This window comes from Schistocerca gregaria, chromosome 3 (assembly GCF_023897955.1).
Source record: "Schistocerca gregaria isolate iqSchGreg1 chromosome 3, iqSchGreg1.2, whole genome shotgun sequence".
NCBI lineage: Eukaryota > Metazoa > Arthropoda > Insecta > Orthoptera > Acrididae > Schistocerca > Schistocerca gregaria.
The window spans coordinates 430027644-430047705 of record NC_064922.1 but is presented as its reverse complement, the minus strand read 5'-3'; the positions used below and the strand labels follow the sequence as shown (position 1 = coordinate 430047705).

General features: G+C 39.5%; 1 protein-coding gene across 1 annotated transcript in view; it reads left to right on the top strand.

Annotated features, from left to right (window-relative positions):
* Positions 1-20062, top strand: part of LOC126354128 (glycerol-3-phosphate phosphatase) — a 72416-nt gene that overhangs the window by 24120 nt on the left and 28234 nt on the right. Inside the window, exon 3 of the mRNA XM_050003525.1 lies at positions 13226-13363. Within this exon, the coding sequence (XP_049859482.1) occupies positions 13226-13363 (138 nt within the window). The remainder of the gene's footprint in view (positions 1-13225; positions 13364-20062) is intronic.

The window sequence follows — 20062 nt, the reverse complement described above, 5'->3', positions numbered from 1 at the left end:
GGAAATCTGTAGAATTGCATGCAACCTGCCAATACTTAGGACTCGTGTGATGAGAAAGCCGCCAAAGCAAAAGGAAAAAGAGAGTCCCTGCCTCTGGCCAGCAGATTGGCAGTGCGTCAACTGCTTCCAGTACGATGCTGTCAACATATACCAAACAACAAACAGCAAATAAGTTTCATAGAAATTAACAAACACAGCAATATCTAAGTGGGCAAATAAAGATTATTTTCAAGGAAATCACCTATTTGAACTTAAGTATAGGAGCAGCCCATTCATATGTTGCAAGTTAATCTTCCTTGCAGTAACAAGAAACAATGAACAGTCATTTAAAAGAATAATCACTTTATAACTAAACAAGATTAAATAAGTAAAGTTATACCCTTACTGTGGCCTCTTGATACTAATAGACACTGTAACTGGGATACGCACCAAATGGGAGGTAGCCGATTAAATTGTACGCCTACAACTCGAAGGGCGTCTCAACACGGAGTAATAGAGTATGCAAATACAAGAATGGACACACACAATTCATATGTGCGTACCTTTAGGTCGAGTGCACACAACTTTAGTCACAGGCCAAATCCAATAACTCACCCCAGGAAGAGGCATAGTGTCTACAACAAACAGAAATTACGATCAGGTGTATCAAATACTCAATGATAACAAACAATGATTTCAGGTATTGGGTTAAAATTGCAAAATACTAGCTTGGTGCTTACAGAAAACTCCAGATTGACACACACAGCTCCAAAAGGTATCACTGAAAGGCATAAAGGAACCGCATTCCTGGTCAGCTCACACTGGGCAGAATTAACAGTCTATAAACACAGTACTTACTGAACAGTCGTCATAGATAATTTGAAATAAATGCCACAAAGCCCAATAGCTTCACAATTCCAGGTAGGTATCTGATAATACTGCCCCCCCCCCCCCCCCCCCTGCTTGTAGCTGCCAACAAGTTGTTCAATACATCCCTGCATATTTAGCACACCACAGTTGATTGACGCACTTCATAAACAGGTTGCACATGACAAGAGCCGCTCCTTGCCCACTAAACTCACTGGCAGCAGCAGTCAATGCTGCAGGAAAACACTCACCCCCATAACACAATGGTCAGTTGTTTCAACTCGCTGCAGTTGCCAGAATGGTGAGTACTCAGGCATACCCATCCAGCTCTGTGTCCCGCACACCACTTTCTACCACACAGCCCCAAAGGGAACACTTAACCAAGCAAAGACGATATGATGAGGGCCAGAATTGATAGAACGCAAGTGCAAGTGGCGCTGTTAGGATCTCGCATGTGCCCTCACAGAAGCCACCATGGCTCATTTTCAAGTCCAGTAGCTTTTGTCAATGTCAAAAGTGCAGTAGTCATTAGCAAAAGAAATATAGCTGGGCAAAGTACAAAAAATAGAAGACAGAACTGATTTACTGTCGCAAGACCAGGCAGAAAAGATATAAATTGTTTAGGAAAAGACACTGAGTTGAAAGTGAGAAAATGGCACACAACTTGACTTCCCATGAAAATGTCTCTGAGCGATAAATTTGTAACTAGTTTGCAGGTATAGAACAGCAGTTGAAAGAAAAAGACATTCTGAAAATAGAAAACGACCCAAGTAGAATTTTTAAGTCAGATGAAGATTCCTTTTTTATTTTTATGTTTTTAATTTTAGAGTGATCACATATAAGAGGAATAAAGCTGTATGTGTGTTAGGAATGTTTGAGAAAGAAAATCTGACTATACTGGTAACAGCAAATATGCAAATATCCTTAGTATACTGTCAGATTGCTGCTGTTCCTGTACTTTTTTCCACCACTTCCGTGATTTTCTCAGAAAACCACAGCTGGCAGTGTAATGGTGGCCTCTGTTAACAGTTACCATTATTTTAGTGTGCATTTATTTTAAATCCACTGTACCATTTATTTCTGAAATAAACTTTTAGTTAATTATTCTGTGTGGAATCTAACATGGGAAGAGCAATAAGCTTGCTGGACAGAATACCACATACCATTCACAGTCATGGAACATGGCATAAGAACAGTAGTCATGAAAAGTGCTGAAGCAATGATTTAGATTCCCTTCTATGCTCCAAAGGAGCAAACATGTCTATAGAGGAATGCCATTCAATAAAGACAACAATAAATAACACGGCATGCTGGGAGAGGCCCGCAAGCTAGTTTGGAGATATTATTCCTAAAAACCAACAACAACAATAAAATTTAAGAAGTTACTATCTCTTAATCAAGGGGGTCCTCACTTGTAGTGGAGTCTTTGAACAGGGTGGGCTACGAGTGGTTTACAGTACTTTGTTCAGCGGCATCTGGCAGCGTGGGAAAACTTGCTCCAGTGGTGTATTTGCCGGTAAAGGGGTGCCTTTAACAGTGCTCCTGGTGCACACTGCACTTCACTGTACTATTTACACCACACTGCACACAGTGTTCTATGTGCTGATACCGAGGCACAAATAGGCGTACAGCATCAGGCTTTGTATGGTGTAGTCGAGGGAAGCCCTTTGAAGGAACACAGCTCAGGAAGGCGGCGAAGAAGATGCAGTAGCACTCCTATTATTAACCGAACTGTTATAGAACACTGATACTGCATGTAGGTGCAAAATCCTGCTGTCTGCAAATACTCCACCACAAGTGGGGCAGAGCATGATGCAAGTCACTGGCTTTGCACAGGGTGAGCTGCCGAGAGCACAGCTGTGAGTTGCTACCTCATCTAAGCTCTATTTCCAGCAGAAGTGACCAGCAAGGTTGCTAGAAGGATGCTGTGGTACCTTGATCCGGCAGGCACTTTACTGTGGTTTATGGTCAGTGCTGCCTGTTTTCTGCTGCTACAGGTAGAGGCTTAAGGAAGGAGTCACCACAGTGCCTGACCGAGAGGGATTGGAGATGAGTGACACACCTCAAGAATGACAGTCAGTTTGAAACCTGTAGGAATTGCTGCTATCGGCAATTGCAGATCTCTCTTGAGTTTCTGAGCAAGCACTGTTTGTATTGGACATTCAGGGTTGGGTATGTTATAAAAGGCCATTGTCCAGAGTCACATGAAGCTGCATGTTTTCAGTGGGCCATCCAACAAGGGAACTGGACAGTAGCTGACTGTGGAAGCAAGTAGTGTGATCCGAAGAGTTGCAAATTTGCGTCATTTCAAATGCTTCAAGATATTGAGTGCAGTGACAGCCCAGTGACATCTTTAACCACACATTGTGGAGTTTGTACTTCAGGACTGAAGTGGTTCTCTGAAGTCTGGTAGTGTTTTTCTTCCTAAGGCTGGACCCACTCTTTCAGGTTATTGTGCAACTTCAGGGCAATTTAAAACTGTGAACTGGACTGAGACTCAAAAATGTAGCCTGAGACACAGTTTTAATCTGCAAAGAGGCTTCAAATCATTGCTCATTCTGCCGCAGAGTGAAAGTTCATCATGGATATGAACCCATATCTGTATTTTACATTTATCAGTGATCAAGTGTGGCCCTTTTTTCAATATGTGCATGACTGTACAGTGGAAACTCTCACCTTCCAAGATGACGACAGCTGTAATCATAGGGATGGATGCACATGTTCCTGGTGTGACACTCTTAGGCACCAAATCACATTTCGGTTGGCCCACTGAAGCAATTGATTTTCATTCTGTAGAAAATTTCTGGGACTATTTGGAACAATGGGTGAAAAAATAGTGGTCAACATCCGTGCTATTTTGTTGTTTTGTGGGATATATTGGTCAATGAGAGATTTCCACTGCATATGACATACCTGAAGAAATTTGTCAAATCTGTTAGTCACTGAAATGAGGCCACTGTGAAGAATAGAGGCAACTGAAACAAGGAAAATGAGTTTGGAGTGCTATGAGTTTGTAGCATCTCATCTAGTAATCTCCAGTAGCTTCCACTTCAAAATGAGCTTGTTGCTGTTGGGAAACTGAACTCAAAACATCTTGTAGCAATAGTTTGTGGTACAAGTAGCAGATTCTACTGGAACTCAATTACTCAGTGATGTTAGGCACATTGTTGTGAATGTTTTTACTCTAGTTTTCATATTACTTACACAAGATGAAACACACTGTGAAAGTGTAAATACAGAGATTCCGAGAGGCTAGTTGCACACTTGTGAACTGAAAAATCTGCTATCTTTGAACTAAATTGCTTTCAAAGTATAATTCTTAGGATAAATACTTCCAAACAACAGAAATGCAGAATAACTATAGACAAAACCAAAGTAAATATTAACAGAGAAGACACTGCACTGTGAAAAGGAACAGAGTTTTAAATAAATAGATTGAGTGTGATTTCCGATTGTACATATGTGGATGGATTGAGTATTGAAACGATGACAAATATTTTGTAAGACCCTCACATGTTGGTATATTGTAATGCAATTAAAATAACATTATGATTTACATGGCAGAGTTATGTGTGGCAGAGGCGAGGCATCAACTAATTGCATCTTTTTCTCAGACTCCATTTACTCATTGTGTTAGTTATTCTGTAGGTACTTGTAAATCCTTGCCGTATTTGGTAGAATGGAGGGGAACATAGGTAAACATGGAGTGATTTATATCAATTGCACCAGTGCTGGAATTTAGAATCTATGCTTTGTTTGTTTAAGCAATTCAGTGGGAAGAGAAAATATAGTATGTGGCATTTCTGTATGTGAAGTTACGTGGGACACAGACAATTGTGTGACTGCGTCACTTTCAAAATAATGGATGTTATTAAAGTATGCACAAGAGCCAAAATTATGCTATCCACCGTTTGTTGATATATGTTCATCTGCAAGGTACCTACAGCTAAAGAAATATGGGACAAACTGAATCAAATTTATGAATACTTCGGCCTCTTCTGAAGAATAGGGTTTCTGAAGACATTGCTAACAACCATACTTGAAAATTATTCTTAGTAGAAGAATGGATATCAGATATCATTTCTATGTCACAAAAACTAATGGCTTGAACTTGGAAGTTGGAGAACAATCGATTGTATGTATTCTATTTGCAGGGCTACTAGAGGAATATAAATTGACTGATTGTAGAAAATCCAAAATTACCTATCTTGAGAGACCCCATAAAACTAAACTGTCGCAAGAAACAAATGGCAACTTCAGTAATAAATGATTGACTGGATATGCTTCTGTGTGTGTCACCAAGAAAAACTGTGATGCTGTTACATTAAAAAAGGCTCCAGGTGCTGTAACTGCAACAAGTACAGGCTTCTGGCAAAACGTCACAATAAGTGCAAAGTAAGACAATGAAGGAACCACCAAACATTCGTTACAAATGCAGCTGTAGACAGAGATACATAGGGTGGAATGGTATTTAGACTCGGGCACCTCAGTGCACTTGTCCACAGATTCATGTTATGAAAATAATGTTAAATCAGTGATAGCTGTGCAGGTTGTGATAGTAGATAATGAAAACTGACATGGAAAAACATTATGGTCTTACGTAGATGTTGTCACAGGCAGCATGAAAGATTGGAGTAAAGTAGAGGAATTATGTTTTACAACAACAAAGCACAAATCTGCTATCTAAAACAGTAGAAATAGGCCATTTTATTTAATCTTGGAGGTAAGGCTTTTATATTTATGACACACTCAAACATTTTAATTTTAATAATTAACAGGCTCAGTTGAACCGTTTACCTAGAAATTTACCTAGGTTTCAGTCGGGATAACCCAACCAAGAATCATAAAAGAAGGTTGTATACGTGGAAGAAGCCTGGAGATACTGACACATTTCAGATAGATTATATAATGGTAAGACAGAGATTTACGAAACAGGTTTTAAATTGTAAGACAATTCCAGGAGCAGATGTGGACTCTGACCACAATCTATTGGTTATGAACTGTAGATTAAAACTGAAGAAACTGCAAAAAGATGGGAATTTAAGGAGATGAGACATGGATAAACTGACTAAACCAGAGGTTGTACAGAGTTTCAGGGAGAGCGCAAGGGAACAAATGGCAGGAATGGGGGAAAGAAATACAGTAGAAGAAAAATGGGTAGCTTTGAGGGATGAAGTAGTGAAGGCAGCAGAGGATCAAGTTGGTAAAAAGATGAGGACTAGTAGAAATCCTTGGGTAACAGAAGAAATATTGAATTTAATTGATGAAAGGAGAAAATATAAAAATGCAGTAAATGAAGCAGGCAAAAAGGAATACAAATGTCTCGAAAATGAGATTGACAGGAAGTGCAAAATGGCTAAGCAGGTATGGCTAGAGGATAAATGTAAGGATGTAGAGGTTTATCTCACTAGGGGTTAGATAGATACTGCCTACAGGAAAATTAAAGAGACCTTTGGAGAAAAGAGAAACACTTGTATGAATATTAAGAGCTCAAATGGAAACCCAGTTCAAAGCAAACAAGGGAAAGCAGAAAGGTGGAAGGAGTATATAGAGGGTCTATACAAGGGCGATGTACTTGAGGATAATATTACGGAAATGGAAGAGGATGTAGATGAAGATGAAATGGAAGATATGATACTGCGTGAAGAGTTTGACAGAGCACTGAAAGACCTGAGTCGAAACAAGGCCCCAAGAGTAGACAACATTCCATTAGAACTACTGATACAGATGAATGGAAAAACTGATAGAATCCAACATCGGGGAAGATTAGTTTGGATTCCGTAGAAATATTGGAACACGTGAGGCAATACTGACCCTACGACTTATCTTAGAAGCTAGATTAAGGAAAGGCAAATCTACTTTTCTAGCATTTGTAGACTTAGAGAAAGCTTTTGACAATGTTGACTGGAATACTCTCTTTCAAATTCTGAAGGTGGCAGGGGTAAAATATAGGGAGCGAAAGGATATTTACATTTTGTATAGAAACAAAATGGCAGTTATGAAGAGCTGAGGGGCATAAAAGGGAAGCAGTGGTTGGGAAGGGAGTGAGACAGGGTTGTAGCCTCTCCCTGATGTTATTCAATCTGTATATTGACCAGCAGTGAAGGAGACAAAAGAAAAGTTCGGAGTAGGTATTAAACTGCATGGAGAAGAAATAAAAACTTTGAGGTTCGCCGATGACATTGTAATTTTGTCAGAGACAGCAAAAGACTTGCAAGAGCACTTGAGCAGAATGGATAGTGTCTTGAAAGGAGGATATAAGATGAACATCAACAAAAGCAAAAGGAGGATAATGGAATGTAGTCGAATTAAGTCCGGTGATGCTGAGGGAATTAGATTAGGAAATGAGACACTTAAAGTAGTAAAGGAGTTTTGCTATTTGGGGAGCAAAATAACTGATGATGGTCGAAGTAGAGAGGATATAAAATGTAGACTGGCAATGGGAAGGAAAGCATTTCTGAAGAGGAGAAATTTGTTACATCGAGTATAGATTTAAGTGTCAGGAAGTCATTTCTGAAAGTATTTGTATGGAGTGTAGACATGTATGGAAGTGAAACATGGACGATAAATAGTTTGGACAAAAAGAGAATAGAAGCTTTTGAAATGTGGTGCTACAGAAGAATGCTGAAGATTAGATAGGTAGATCACATAACTAATGAGGTGGTGTTGAATAGGATTGGGGAGAAGAGAAGTTTGTGGCACAACTTGACTAGAAGAAAGGGTCGGTTGGTAGGACATGTTCTGAGGCATCAAGGGATCACCAATTTAGTATTGGAGGGCAGTGTGGAGGGTAAAAAATCGCAGAGGGAGACCAAGAGATGAATACACCAAGCAGATTCAGAAGGGTGTAGATTGCTGTATGTACTGGGAGATGAAGCAGCTTGCACAGGATTGGGTAGCATGGACAGCTGCATCAAACCAGTCTCAGGACTGAGGACCACAACAACAACAGCAACCCAACCTTCTTCAGAATAACAGTAACTACCATTTGTCCATAGGCAAACGGTGCAACTGAGGCTGTCAATTATTAAAATTAATATTTATACAGTTGCTGACAGGGCCCGGAAATGTTGAAGATATTTAAACTCAAACATTTAGTTGCTTATACATTATTAGCCACTGAAAAGTTTGAACTAGACCAACCATATGACCAGAGTTTGTTAAAGTCAGTAATGCAGTCAAACAGTGCAGACTTGTGTAAAAGACAAGGTCATATGCTCTCTGAAGCAATGTGTGCGCTGCACACATGTCGGGCCAATGGCATTTTTCATAAGGGGGCAGTTAATACACCATTGTAATTTATTTAGAGGACATACAAACAAGTCTTCCTCTTTCACACTGTAGCTCGAGAGCCATCAGTAAACTCAGATTTGTGTGGCCGATGCAAACCATGTCAGTTGGAGGAGTCATTTACTGCCTTACTTTAACTGATGACTATTACAGGGCAGCTTTAGCATAGCATATACTCCAAGAAATAAAAATAAAGCACCATAGTTTCTTGCTTTTGTTAATTTTGGACTCATATATTGAGTGGGCATTTGTCCAATGCTGTGCATATTGGGGTAATAGCCTTTCATATTGAATGCTGAATCTGTTGAGAATTTGTGCTGCTTAGTGTATTTGGTATATCTACAAACAACCTTCTTTGCGGTTCCTGGTAATTTGGAGACTTGAGGACAGAAACCAGCAGAGAGCATGTGAGTAATAATCTGGCAAACTTTGTCATGCAAGAATGGATCTAACACGAATATACAGCTCCAATTATACAATAGAGGACAAAGGTAGGTGCATGCTGTTTGAAGCAATTTTCCAAATAAATTGTGGTCAATCTAATTGAGTGATCTCCAACTAAGGCACTGAAAAGCTTCCAGAAGAAGCTTGGGCTAGGAAGAAGCTGGATTTTTGACATCTTAAAACGTTTGGGAACAATCACATTACCAGAAGCAGCAAATGAAAATGGGAAAACAAGCATTCAGTGTATCTTGGTAGAATACTGTGAACAATCAAAGGCATATGTACTCTTCCAACCAAGTGTTCAGAGAATCATAAAATCGAGGGATGTTATTTTTGATGAATGTACTTCTGAACACTATAAAGAAGAAACTGAGTTACTGGACCCAAGTGGATTGTACATCCCATTCGACGAACATAAAAATAATGGAGTTATGACAACTAAACTAAAAGGAAATGATACAAAGCCTGGTTCTGTCATCTTAAGTAGTAATTTGATGAGTACTAGCTGCAAAGAAGAATAAAGTCCGAACAATGGTTATATACAGATTAAAGGAAGTTGGCTGCTTCTGATAGTACAGTGTTGAATATAAACTTCTAAAGATTACCCACGTGTCAGTTGCAGGAATCAGGGTTCAAATATTTAATGGTTGCCATGTGTGGAAAGAAATGCTAATCTTCATTAACAACCCCAAGAGAAATACGTCTTCAAAACCAAGCTAAGAGAAAGCTGAAAGATCTTAGTGAAGCTACTAACTGTTTAGGTATCTGAACTACTAAGAACAGCAAAGGAGGTCGTTTGTGAATGACAGGAGACACTATGGTGGAGTAAATTTCCAACAGATTCAGTATGAAAGGCTGTAAGCCTATCTGTTTGACACTGGACAATAACCAAGAACTCACTTATGATAAGAGTTGAGGAACAGAACAAGTGTAAGAACCCATGAAGAACACAAGCTTTTGTGGATCAATAGAAGTCTGATGTATGCCCATTTAGGAACAGGGCCAGAGATAACTAACTTGATGTGAATTGTTGTAGTAGTGTCTGCGCAGGATACATTGGTTGGTGATGAATTTTCGTATGAAATGCTGGGTAAGTTCATTCTTGTATTTGGAAGGGGAGGCCACCTCAGTCCACTGTCATGTGCTAAGCAGTGCACATCTATTGATCGTCCTGCTTGAACACATTATGGCCTCGTTGTCTCCATGCCCTTAGCTACAGGAAGAGTTCTGCATAACGAGGTGTGAGCGATTGTTTACAGCATAATTATGTTGGACAAGACAAAGAGGGGATAAAAATTCCATTAAAAAGTATCCTAGAAAGAGTTCAGCCTGCTACTGGTGTTTCACTTCAGACAATAAAGAGTGAGAAGGAGTAGTAGCTCTGAGGCTTCCTCTACTCCAGCAAAAAAAAGTAGGATAAAGACAAGAAAATCTGGCATTTCAATGATTTTGATGAACAAATTGTGTGAAGACTGATACAGAATTTCCACATGACAAACAAATAGCATTCCCCCAACAAAATCACTTTTTCCCTTAATAAGAGAAACTACATTTTTTAAGGGAAATATTTCTTCATTATGGTAACTACTCCACAAGTTAGGCTTCAAGTTTGTCAGTTTTTTTAGGTGCGTATATTACTTTCATGTTTAAATTTTTGTGTAATTAATGTGTCTATATTTACCAGGTGGCACAAAAAAGGTGACAGGAAGGTGTTTCTGGAACATTTAGAAATATGCAGTAAATGTTTTGACTACTTAAATAAAATAAAAAAGTACCATGAAAAGGGTAGTCGATCATATAAATTGAAGAAACATATGTTCACTGTTCTCATATGAGTGGACAGATGGATCTACCGAAGGAGTAAAGGCTTCAATTTCAAAACGCCAATATCTCATTATAGTAAACACAGGCAACAAAGATGTCTGATATGTAGTTCTGCAGACTGCATGGTATTAAATGTGTCTAGAGTTAAAACAAACATTCACTTTGTTGTGGCCTATGATATTGTAGAACATAAATGTGAACTTTTCTTTTAATCCTAAATGCTTTTTACCAAGCAGCAACAGATAATTCCATCAATTGCATTAATGTGTTTATGAAATGTTTCTGACCATAGGAGAAAACTTAGGTTTTGTGCCAAATTCACTTTTAATTTTCAAATCAAGAACTAAAATGGGAGATTACCGTGAAGAGGTGAATGCTGGAATTTTTTCAATGTAATTTATCATTTACTGTCTGATTGAAGTACTCGCATAAAATAGTGAGGCACTTCAGCTGAACGAATATATTTTTTATCAGGTGGCTGGAACATAAAATGATACCAAACTTGCCAAAAAACTCTGTTGTTGAGCTCGTCACTGCTATCACAGCGTTCTGCATGGAAAACTACCAAAAATGCATAGGAGGAAAGGCGAGACAGGGTATTGGCTAAATTATCATAACATTCAATTTGACTAGGAAAGCACAAGTATTGACTTGCTTGCCTTAATAGATAGCAACAAATCTTCAAATATTTGCATTGTAGATTAACTTCTGGCACTTTATGGTAATTTAGTTCTCCATGTGTGTAAACACTATATAAATGGCATGGATGTTGGCAAAGAATTGGGTGGCTGCAAAGAACATTACTTTCAAGCAGGAAGATGTATGGAAGCTAGTGGAATAAAACTTTTCCTCCATTACTGTGTAAGAACGGGTGGCAGTTTGCAGACACATGGGAGGTGTTGAAAAAACATATGTGGATTAGGAAAAATTTTCAAAGTGGAAGAAGTGGTTATCGAGATACGTGCCAGCAATACGGAGGGCACTAGCGATGGTGACGACTAATTCATTCTGAAGATAGCAAATAAATGGAAGGTTAGTAACATAAAAAAAGTTGATGTTCTGCATGCTCTTTATTTTACATATTGAGCACTGTAGTACGTAATGCTGTCCACTGCATCTTTTATCCTATTAACAGTGAAGGATATGTTTTTTGACATTTCCTTTGCATTGTGGGTGTTTGATTTTGCGCTGCTTCCACCTCGTTCTTTGTTTAAGCACTATCGAAATGTGTGCCATAGGAAAACCACTAAAGAAAATTTTTCTGTTTGCTGGTTCAATTGAAATATCATGCTTAATGCGTGCACACGAACAGTACGAACAAATCAGCCCTTACTGTGAATCCCAAAACTGAGGCAGCTGCAACCAAATTTCTGCTAGCTGCCCTGCTTCCCACCCTATATTGTCATGGAGGTTTTTTCCCCCACAGGTCTTCAAGCTGTGGCACTTTTTCCTCAGCCCTAATCTTCTGTAGAATTGCTTCTTTTTGACTGTCTTCCTTCATAGGATCATGTAAAAGGGTGATTAGTCGCAGATGCGTGGATCAAATTACAGTTCCCCCACCCATGGTGAATCTTTTTACATACTAACCAAATCAGAGATGACAGTAGATCTATATGAATGATCACCATGCAAGTGTTGGCGTGGAGAGGCTCCACTTAATATTTACAAAAAAATACTAGAATAGGCTTCAGTTTAGAACTGCACTTCCTCTCCAGCACGGCATTTCCCCTACAGTGTGTTGACTGTCTGCTGGCAACCTCCACCTGTACTGCTCTTCCCATGTTTCCTCAGCCAACTTCAAATCTACTGGCCATGTTGTTGTGTGTGCACTCTAATACAGGGATACCCCATTGCCACTAAAAGGTGCCAAGGCTATGACACTACTCTTTTCCAAAGCAGAGAACTGACTTATAATACTTGTAGTTTTACTGTGATGCAGACTGGGCCAGAAATTGTGAGGGTGGAAACTAGACAGCTTAATACCTGTTTAAATCTCAGCTAGCTGTGGTATCCTGGCATAGTTGTAACACATTTCTAATTAACTCATGGTGAGATAGGGAAAAAAGTCCAAGATTATTGAAGTGTACAATTGGCAATAGGTCTTTGGTTCCAGGCACATAAAAAGGGATATCTAACAGTAATATTACAAAGTGATTCCAATTACAGTGAACAAGCAAAATCAGTTGCAGCAAATATGAATACATGACCACAATTTAACTAAGTTCTGGGAAAGTTTTGTACCTGTTAAGAAGTCTGTGTACATCTCTCATTTAACATATTCTGAAATATTTGTCAAGTATTTATCATTCCCATCAAGGTTGAGTGCTGGAAAATGAAGAAATTCCAGCTTAATGTTGTTAAGTAGGAGAGAATGTTCATGCTCAGAAAACACTGTGAAATTGTTGAAAAATGCAAGTTTGTTTGTGTGATTTTTTTTTAAATTTTTATCTTTTTATTTTTTTAAGGCTGTTGGTGAATTTAGAGAACCAGTATGTGACACAAGAATGAGTCTGTTGTCTGCACAGGGAATTTCTTTTAAGTCATAAATACAAGGAAAGATGATAAGGTCATTAACAGTGCAGTATAATTAGTTATTCTCTCTTGGTTGTTTGCCAGTGAACAGAAATGATACCTCCTGTAGTATTATGTATTCTTAAATTTATACTGAACCAGGACTTGCAGATTACATTTATAATCGTACATACAAATGATATACAGATTTGACAATTTATTTCCGACAGATGAAAAAGTGTGTTGTAATAGGCTAGGTACATGTTAGTTATTTAAAAATGTAATGACTTATTGTTGATCATTTTTGCAGGAGGAAATTCTATCATCTTCATATCTATCAGCACGTTATTTAAATGACATAGGATTTAAGAAGAAGGTGTACGTATTTGGCACAAGTGGCATAACCAAGGAGTTGGATAATGTAGGAATTCGTCATACTGAAGTTGGGGTAATTATTAATTAAAGATGTATTTTTAGTTAGTCAGTTGAATATTAAAAATGTGGTATTAGTTTTTTTTTGCACCAGGAACTGAATGACAAAAGTTTTTTTTTTTCTGTATTAGTTTTTTAAAACCATGGAAAGTCCAGGTTTGAATATCAACAATTACGGAAAGGGTAGGTCGCTATTCACTGTAAAAATAATACATTGAGTAGCAGACAGGCACAATGAAAAGACTTACACATTAATCTTTTGGTCAGAGCCTTCATCAGAAAAGAAAAACACACATGCACCACGTGAACAAGCACACGTCACACACACATGACCATTATCTCTGGCTACTCAGGCCAGACTGAACTGAAACATGTCTTTGACGAGTAGCCAGAGGTAGTGGTCGTGTGTGTGCAAGATATACTTGTGTGTGTGTGTGTGTGTTTTTTTTCTGATGAAGGTTTTGCCTGAACACTTCATATTAACAGTTTTTCCATTGTTTCTGTGTGCAACTCAGCAAGTCATTTTTATGGCAGTTAACACATAGCCTTTCTGTGATTGTTAGTTTTTAAAAAATAGTTTATGATCTGAAAAGTTACTTTATGAAATAGTTATTGATAACCACAGAGTAATTTTAGGTAAAGCTATGGAGATATGACTCATACAGTGTATTTTTGTAATTTGTGTAGAATAAGATAGAAGAAAAATGTATTCTTACCACCATTGCAACTATTCCAGGGCTGATAAAACTGCAAGGCTGTAATATTGAGCTTTTAAACATAACAGTTCCTTAATTGGAAGAGAATTATGATTGTTGGAGACGAGAAGAAAGGTAGAGAGATGCCACTACAAGATTTTTTAGGATAGGCTGATCATGAGACTTCAGCAGGAGCAAAAGAACAGGGTGAAATACAACTACTCTAGAATTATTATAATGAGCTCTAGTCAAAGATAGATCAGAAATGGCAGCTGTTGTGTCTCAAAAAGTAGGTTGAGAATAAAAATATATCTAAATGAATTTCTCTGCAGTTAATTTAGATTTATTGTTTGAGAGCTCCACATTGAAAATCTCCAAATGTATTCATAGGAAAGCTGGCCTTTAAAATCCAAACACAGCATATTTGTACTGTGTTTCATCTCTGAAGCAAAGTTCACAGAGTTTAAGTTAATGAAATTAGGAAACACAAAGCTAGTTCTGTTGTCCAATCAGAATCCATGAAAGGAATAGGAAAGAGCCTGAGCAACAGGCAGTAGTGTGGTCATCTGTTGTGGTAAGAAAAATATATAAATAGAGCAGAGGGGAATGGGAAATCATTCTAAGGACAATACAAACTATAAATGGGGAAATGCACTAACATTGACAAAGGGCGGATCGCTATGATCCAGTACCTAAGAATGAGCATTTTGGAAATGGCAAAGCTGGTTGGCTGTTCTCATGCTACTGTCGTAAACACCAGTGGAAAGTGGTTGAATGATGGTGAAAGCACGAGTAGGTGACAAGGTGTTGTATGTCTGTGCCTCATAACAGCATGTTGTCAGAGGCTTGCCCCTTCTGTAAAGTGGGATAGGCAACTACCTCTGGCAGAGCTGACAGTAGGGTATGATGCTAGTGAAAGTGCAAGTGTTTCAGAGCATACTGATTATCACACACCATTGAATATGAGGCTGTACAGCAGAAGCCCTCTATGTTTTCCCATGTTGACCCAATATCATCAATAATTACAACTACAGTAAGCAAAGGGTCATCGAGATGCACTGCACCACAGACACAGGTCAGTGAAGGCAGTACTTTGCTGTAGGGGAAATTGACTTGCGCATCTGTCGGATGTGGAAGTACTTTAAGGCACCATGACAACTGTGGCTGCTACTGCTCTCAAGGTGGATGCCATTTCCTTAAAGGCAGAGTGGGTGAATTTTTCTGGTCTAAGACATTTGCTTCAGTCTAACTGGGTGAAATGGGTTTTGGTACTGTCATTACATGAATCTCGTATTCTGAGATGGAAAGGATAATGAATTTACTATGGTTTCTTGATGGATGGTTGATGATTTTTGCCACATACACTGGTGGGCAGTGGTGCTGGAGTATGGTTGTTGCTGATGTGACAGTTCACCACTTCATACACTAGCTCACCAATTTTTTCAGCTAGTGTATGCATGGTGTCTTGAGCAGTTCGCTCCAGAGCCTGTCTGGGGCAAGGAATTGTAGTCTCTTGCTACATTTCCGCAATTTCTTCTCAGTTGGCTGCAGTCATTTTTGCACTGTTGCGGTGTGCTGCAGCCCTGGTCCTCCTGCAGTCCTGATGGTGCAGCTGGCAGTCTGCGGTACATAGTGCCCTACCCCTACTCTCTTTGGAAGTTGGTGTGATCTAACCACTGCTGGCGGCCAGTGTCTGCTGTTGTTGCATGACATGGTCTTGATGGCCACCTGTTTCTGTGTTGCTGGCTTCCTCTCGAGGTTTCTACTGCTTGCTGGTGTCCATATTCTTCAAACTTATTGCCAACTGGCCCTGGTGCATCTCCAGGAAGGATTTGCACCATTTTTCAGTAAAGTGTGATGAATGTGCTTTTGTTATGATGTGTTCCACTCCATGCATGATCTGGTTGTTAGGTGCCATCTTTTAACTTACAGATGTCTTGCAGTCTCTGTTCTTAAAAGTTACTTGTAGTAATGAACCTGCTATGCAGTGCTACTAGACCATGATGTGAGGCTTCCTCACCTTTCGCAGTGGGACATTGCTGAAAGAGATATGTGATCTATACAAGCTACTAAAATGACCTGGCCACCTTTGAGGTAACTCTTCTTTATTATAAGCCTAAAATTTCTACTCTACAATTTTGTTTGCAATTAAAGGTAAAACAGGTCTATCTTAACTGGTAGCTCAAAATAGATCACAACATGCATTCATGTACTGACAGGATATTACAGAATGACAGTTTTCATATATTCTTCAATTGTTCTGCCGTTTATCATCCATATTTTTTCCTCCATGACTTATGAGGCATTACCAAGCTTCAATCCCAAAGTATAAGCAGCCCTTCACAGCAGATGCAGACATGCTCTCACCATTGTAACTTGTTGATATTCTGAGCTGACTTCTTTTGCACCCAACCTGCACACATGGAAAACCAGAGAATTCACAGTGGGAAGTTTCACTCGTAACAACTACCTAAACATCACTTCCAGTTTTCATTAACATCTTTTATCAACTATTGTTCCCATCCCTCCCACATTGGTATTCCGCTACCCACCAAACCTACACAATATCCTTGTCCTTTCCTAGACAACCCCTACTCCCAACCCCTTGCCTCATGGCACATATCCCTGTAATAGACCTAGATGCAAGACCTGTCCCATACATCCTTCCACCACACCGACTCCAGTCCAGTCACGAACATTACCTATCACATCAAAGGCAGGGCTACCTGTGAAACTAGTCATGTGATCTATCTATATGCTAAGTTGCAACCACTGTGCAGCATTCTATGTGGGCATGGCAACCAACAAGCTGTCTGTCCACATGAATGGCCACCAACAAACTGTGGCCAAGAAACAGCTGGACCACCCCGTTGCCGAGCACACTGTTGAACACAGCATCCTTCATTTGAATGATTGCTTCACAGCCTGTGCCATGTAAATCCATCCCACCAACCCTAGCTTTTCTGAAACTGCACAGATGGGAGCTCACCCTACAGTACATCCTACATTCTCATAACCATCCTGGCCTCAACCTTCATTAGTCATTGTCATTACCCACCTATTCCCTTTCCTCTTTCCTTTCCAGCACTACACAGCACTCTATTCCACCAACTCACCCACAGTCTTTTTACTTGTCTCCTTTTCTGCTGCCCTCCTCCCCTCTCTGCCCCCCGCCCCCCAACCCCGCCCAATGTCTAACCTCCTGACTGCATCTAGCTGCCCCACCCTCACCCCACCTCGTCTCTGTATGATTCCGCAAGCAGCACTTTACCGTCCCCCAGCCCTACCTTGCGCTCTCTCTCCCTCTGTGGCCTCGCGTCCTCCTCCTCACCGCACCACCGAATTGTTTGTTCCATGATGCACTGCTGCTCGCAGTCCAGCGTTGATAGCCAGAGACTGTGGTCTCGTGTGTGTGTGTGTGTGTGTGTGTGTGTGTGTGTGTGTGTGTGTGTTGTCCATTCTATTCTGATTAAGGCCTGTTTGGCCTAAAGATTTGTTTGACTGTGTAGCATCTCCGCCTTATGGTGAGTAGCAACTACCCTTTTCATAATATTGTTATTATTTCATCCTGGATTTTTCATTGTTTGCTTTTACCTCAGGTGAGTGATAAAGTAAATAAATAAAATCATAAAAATTCAACCTACAGCTATAAAATAAATCTCTCACATTTGGGAGAACAGAGGTTCAAACTCGTGTCTGGCCATCCAGATTTAGGTTTTCCATGCTTTTCCTAAATCACTTAAGGCAAATGCTGGGGTAGTTCCTTTGAAAGCGCACAGGCAATTTCCTTTTCCGCTTGTACCTATTCTGAGCTTGTGCCTTGTCCCTAATGACCTCATTGTCGATGGGATGTTAAACTGCAACCTCCCTCCCCATCTTTTAAAATAAACCTTAGGGTTTTCTGCAGTTTGATGACTGTTGAACTTGAGACACATTGTGTCCGTAATGATTTTTAGCTGTACCTACACAGTATACAATAGCCTCCACCAGGGTCAGGAATATAAATGCTACTTAAGTCTTTACTTTCTTCCTTTATGTTAAATATTCCACTTCTTATTAGCCAGTATTGTGCATCTCTGGATTGTAGCATGCCTTCCAGAAGGCAATAGTTCACATAATACAAGGGCTGTTCAGAAAGTAGGGAATGTTTTGGCATTAAAAAAAACTAAGTACAAGAAATACATTTTATTATATACATCTGAAAGAGTGACTGACATATTACTTTTCCACGTAGGCACCAAACACATTGAGACACTTATCATAATGTTGGACAAGCTTTGAAAGACCTTTATCGTAAAATTCTGCCACCTGAGACTTCAGCCAGTGAGTCACGCCCGCCTGGAGCTCAGCATCATCATGAAAGTGCTGTGTTGCAAGCCAGTTCTTCATCCTGGGAAACAAGTGGAAGTTGCTTGGTTCAAGATTCGAGCTGTAGAGTGGATGAGGGAAAATTTCCCATTTAAAAGAATTAAGGAGTGCTTTAGTGCAGTTTGCCATGTAGGGTCGGACTCTGTCGCGCAAAAACAAAATTTCGAATATCAGCTTTCTTCGGTGTTTGTTTTGAACTGCTATTCTAAGGCTGTGCAAAGTTTGACAGTACCGGACAGAATTTATAGTAGCTCCACATTTGAGAAAATCAATAAGAAGCACACCTTGCCTCTCCCAAAACATTGCCACAATCAACTTCCTTGCTGACAAGGTCTGCAAACATTTTCTTGGTTTTGGGGGGACCTTGTGTGCCCCCACTCCATGGACTGTAATTTTGTCTCATAATTGACGTGTTTCACCCAAGTCTCATCACCAGTTAAGATTCGATCCAGTAATGAATCGCCATGTTTGTGGTAGGCCTCCAAAAATGTCAATGTTGCCCCAATTCGCTGTTCTTTATGGAGCTCTGTAAGCATTTTGGGCACCCGTTGTGCACAAAATTTGTGGTAGCCTAGCGTTTGAGTGACAATTTCAAACAACAAAGTCCGTGAAGCTTGTGGAAAAGAAAGAAAAAGTTCTGTTATTGTGAAGCGATGGTTTTCACTAATCGTTTCATCAACTTTAGTGAGTAAATCGTCAGTCACAATGTCGGGCGTCCACTCTTCTGTTCGTCATGAATGTTGGTTCGGCAATTTTTAAACCGAATGCACCATTTCCGTACGGAAGTTGTTCCTGTACACTTGGCACAGTTCACGATAAATTTCTATAGGTTTCAGGTTTTTTGCCCACAAAAAGTGTATCACAGACCGCACCTCACAACTGGTGGGATTTTCGATTGCAGCTCACATTTCAAATTCGAATGTCGAAAAAACTATACATGCAGAGATGGATGCCGACTGAGCTGCTGAGCATGCACACACCAAAATATACCTGTTCAGCAGCGCCTAGTGGCGTCAGACAGAAATGTTCCCTACTTCCTGAATAGCCCTCGTATATTACGACATACGTGTTCACAGGTCAGAGCTTTTTTTCTTCATTTTCATTGATGTTCACACGCTTATTGCCATAAAAATAAACCCATTATATACGTAACTATCTCCACTAGTAAGCTTCTTTCTTGATATGTAGTGAAATCAAAATTCAATTTCTCATTCACATATTAATTATGAACAAAAATATGTTTCATCCTGGGCTTATGAGCATCATACATTTTAGTATATTCACTAGGACATATAAATTCTCTCCTAAAGGTTCCATTCAACTGACAAATCTCTTAAAATTGTTCTGGTGTTTGGAATCCCATTCTAATTCTTCCACAACTTTTGAAACTCCCTCTGGTGATCCGCAGTGTAACTTGAAAAATTGGTCTAGTACACTCAACCTGCTCTTTGTACTGTTTGTTCAGCTAGCTCCTGCAGATGCTCCTCCAAACTAATCAAAGTGCTTGGAATACTAATTACTTCACCTAATTCTTTGTTTTGTTCTAATGCCTCTACCCGGCCTCGCGTATTTGAGATTTGATTATGTACATTTTGGAATTCGTTGGTCAACAATTCCTTTATTGGTTGGATCTTGTTGTTTACCTGTTTAAA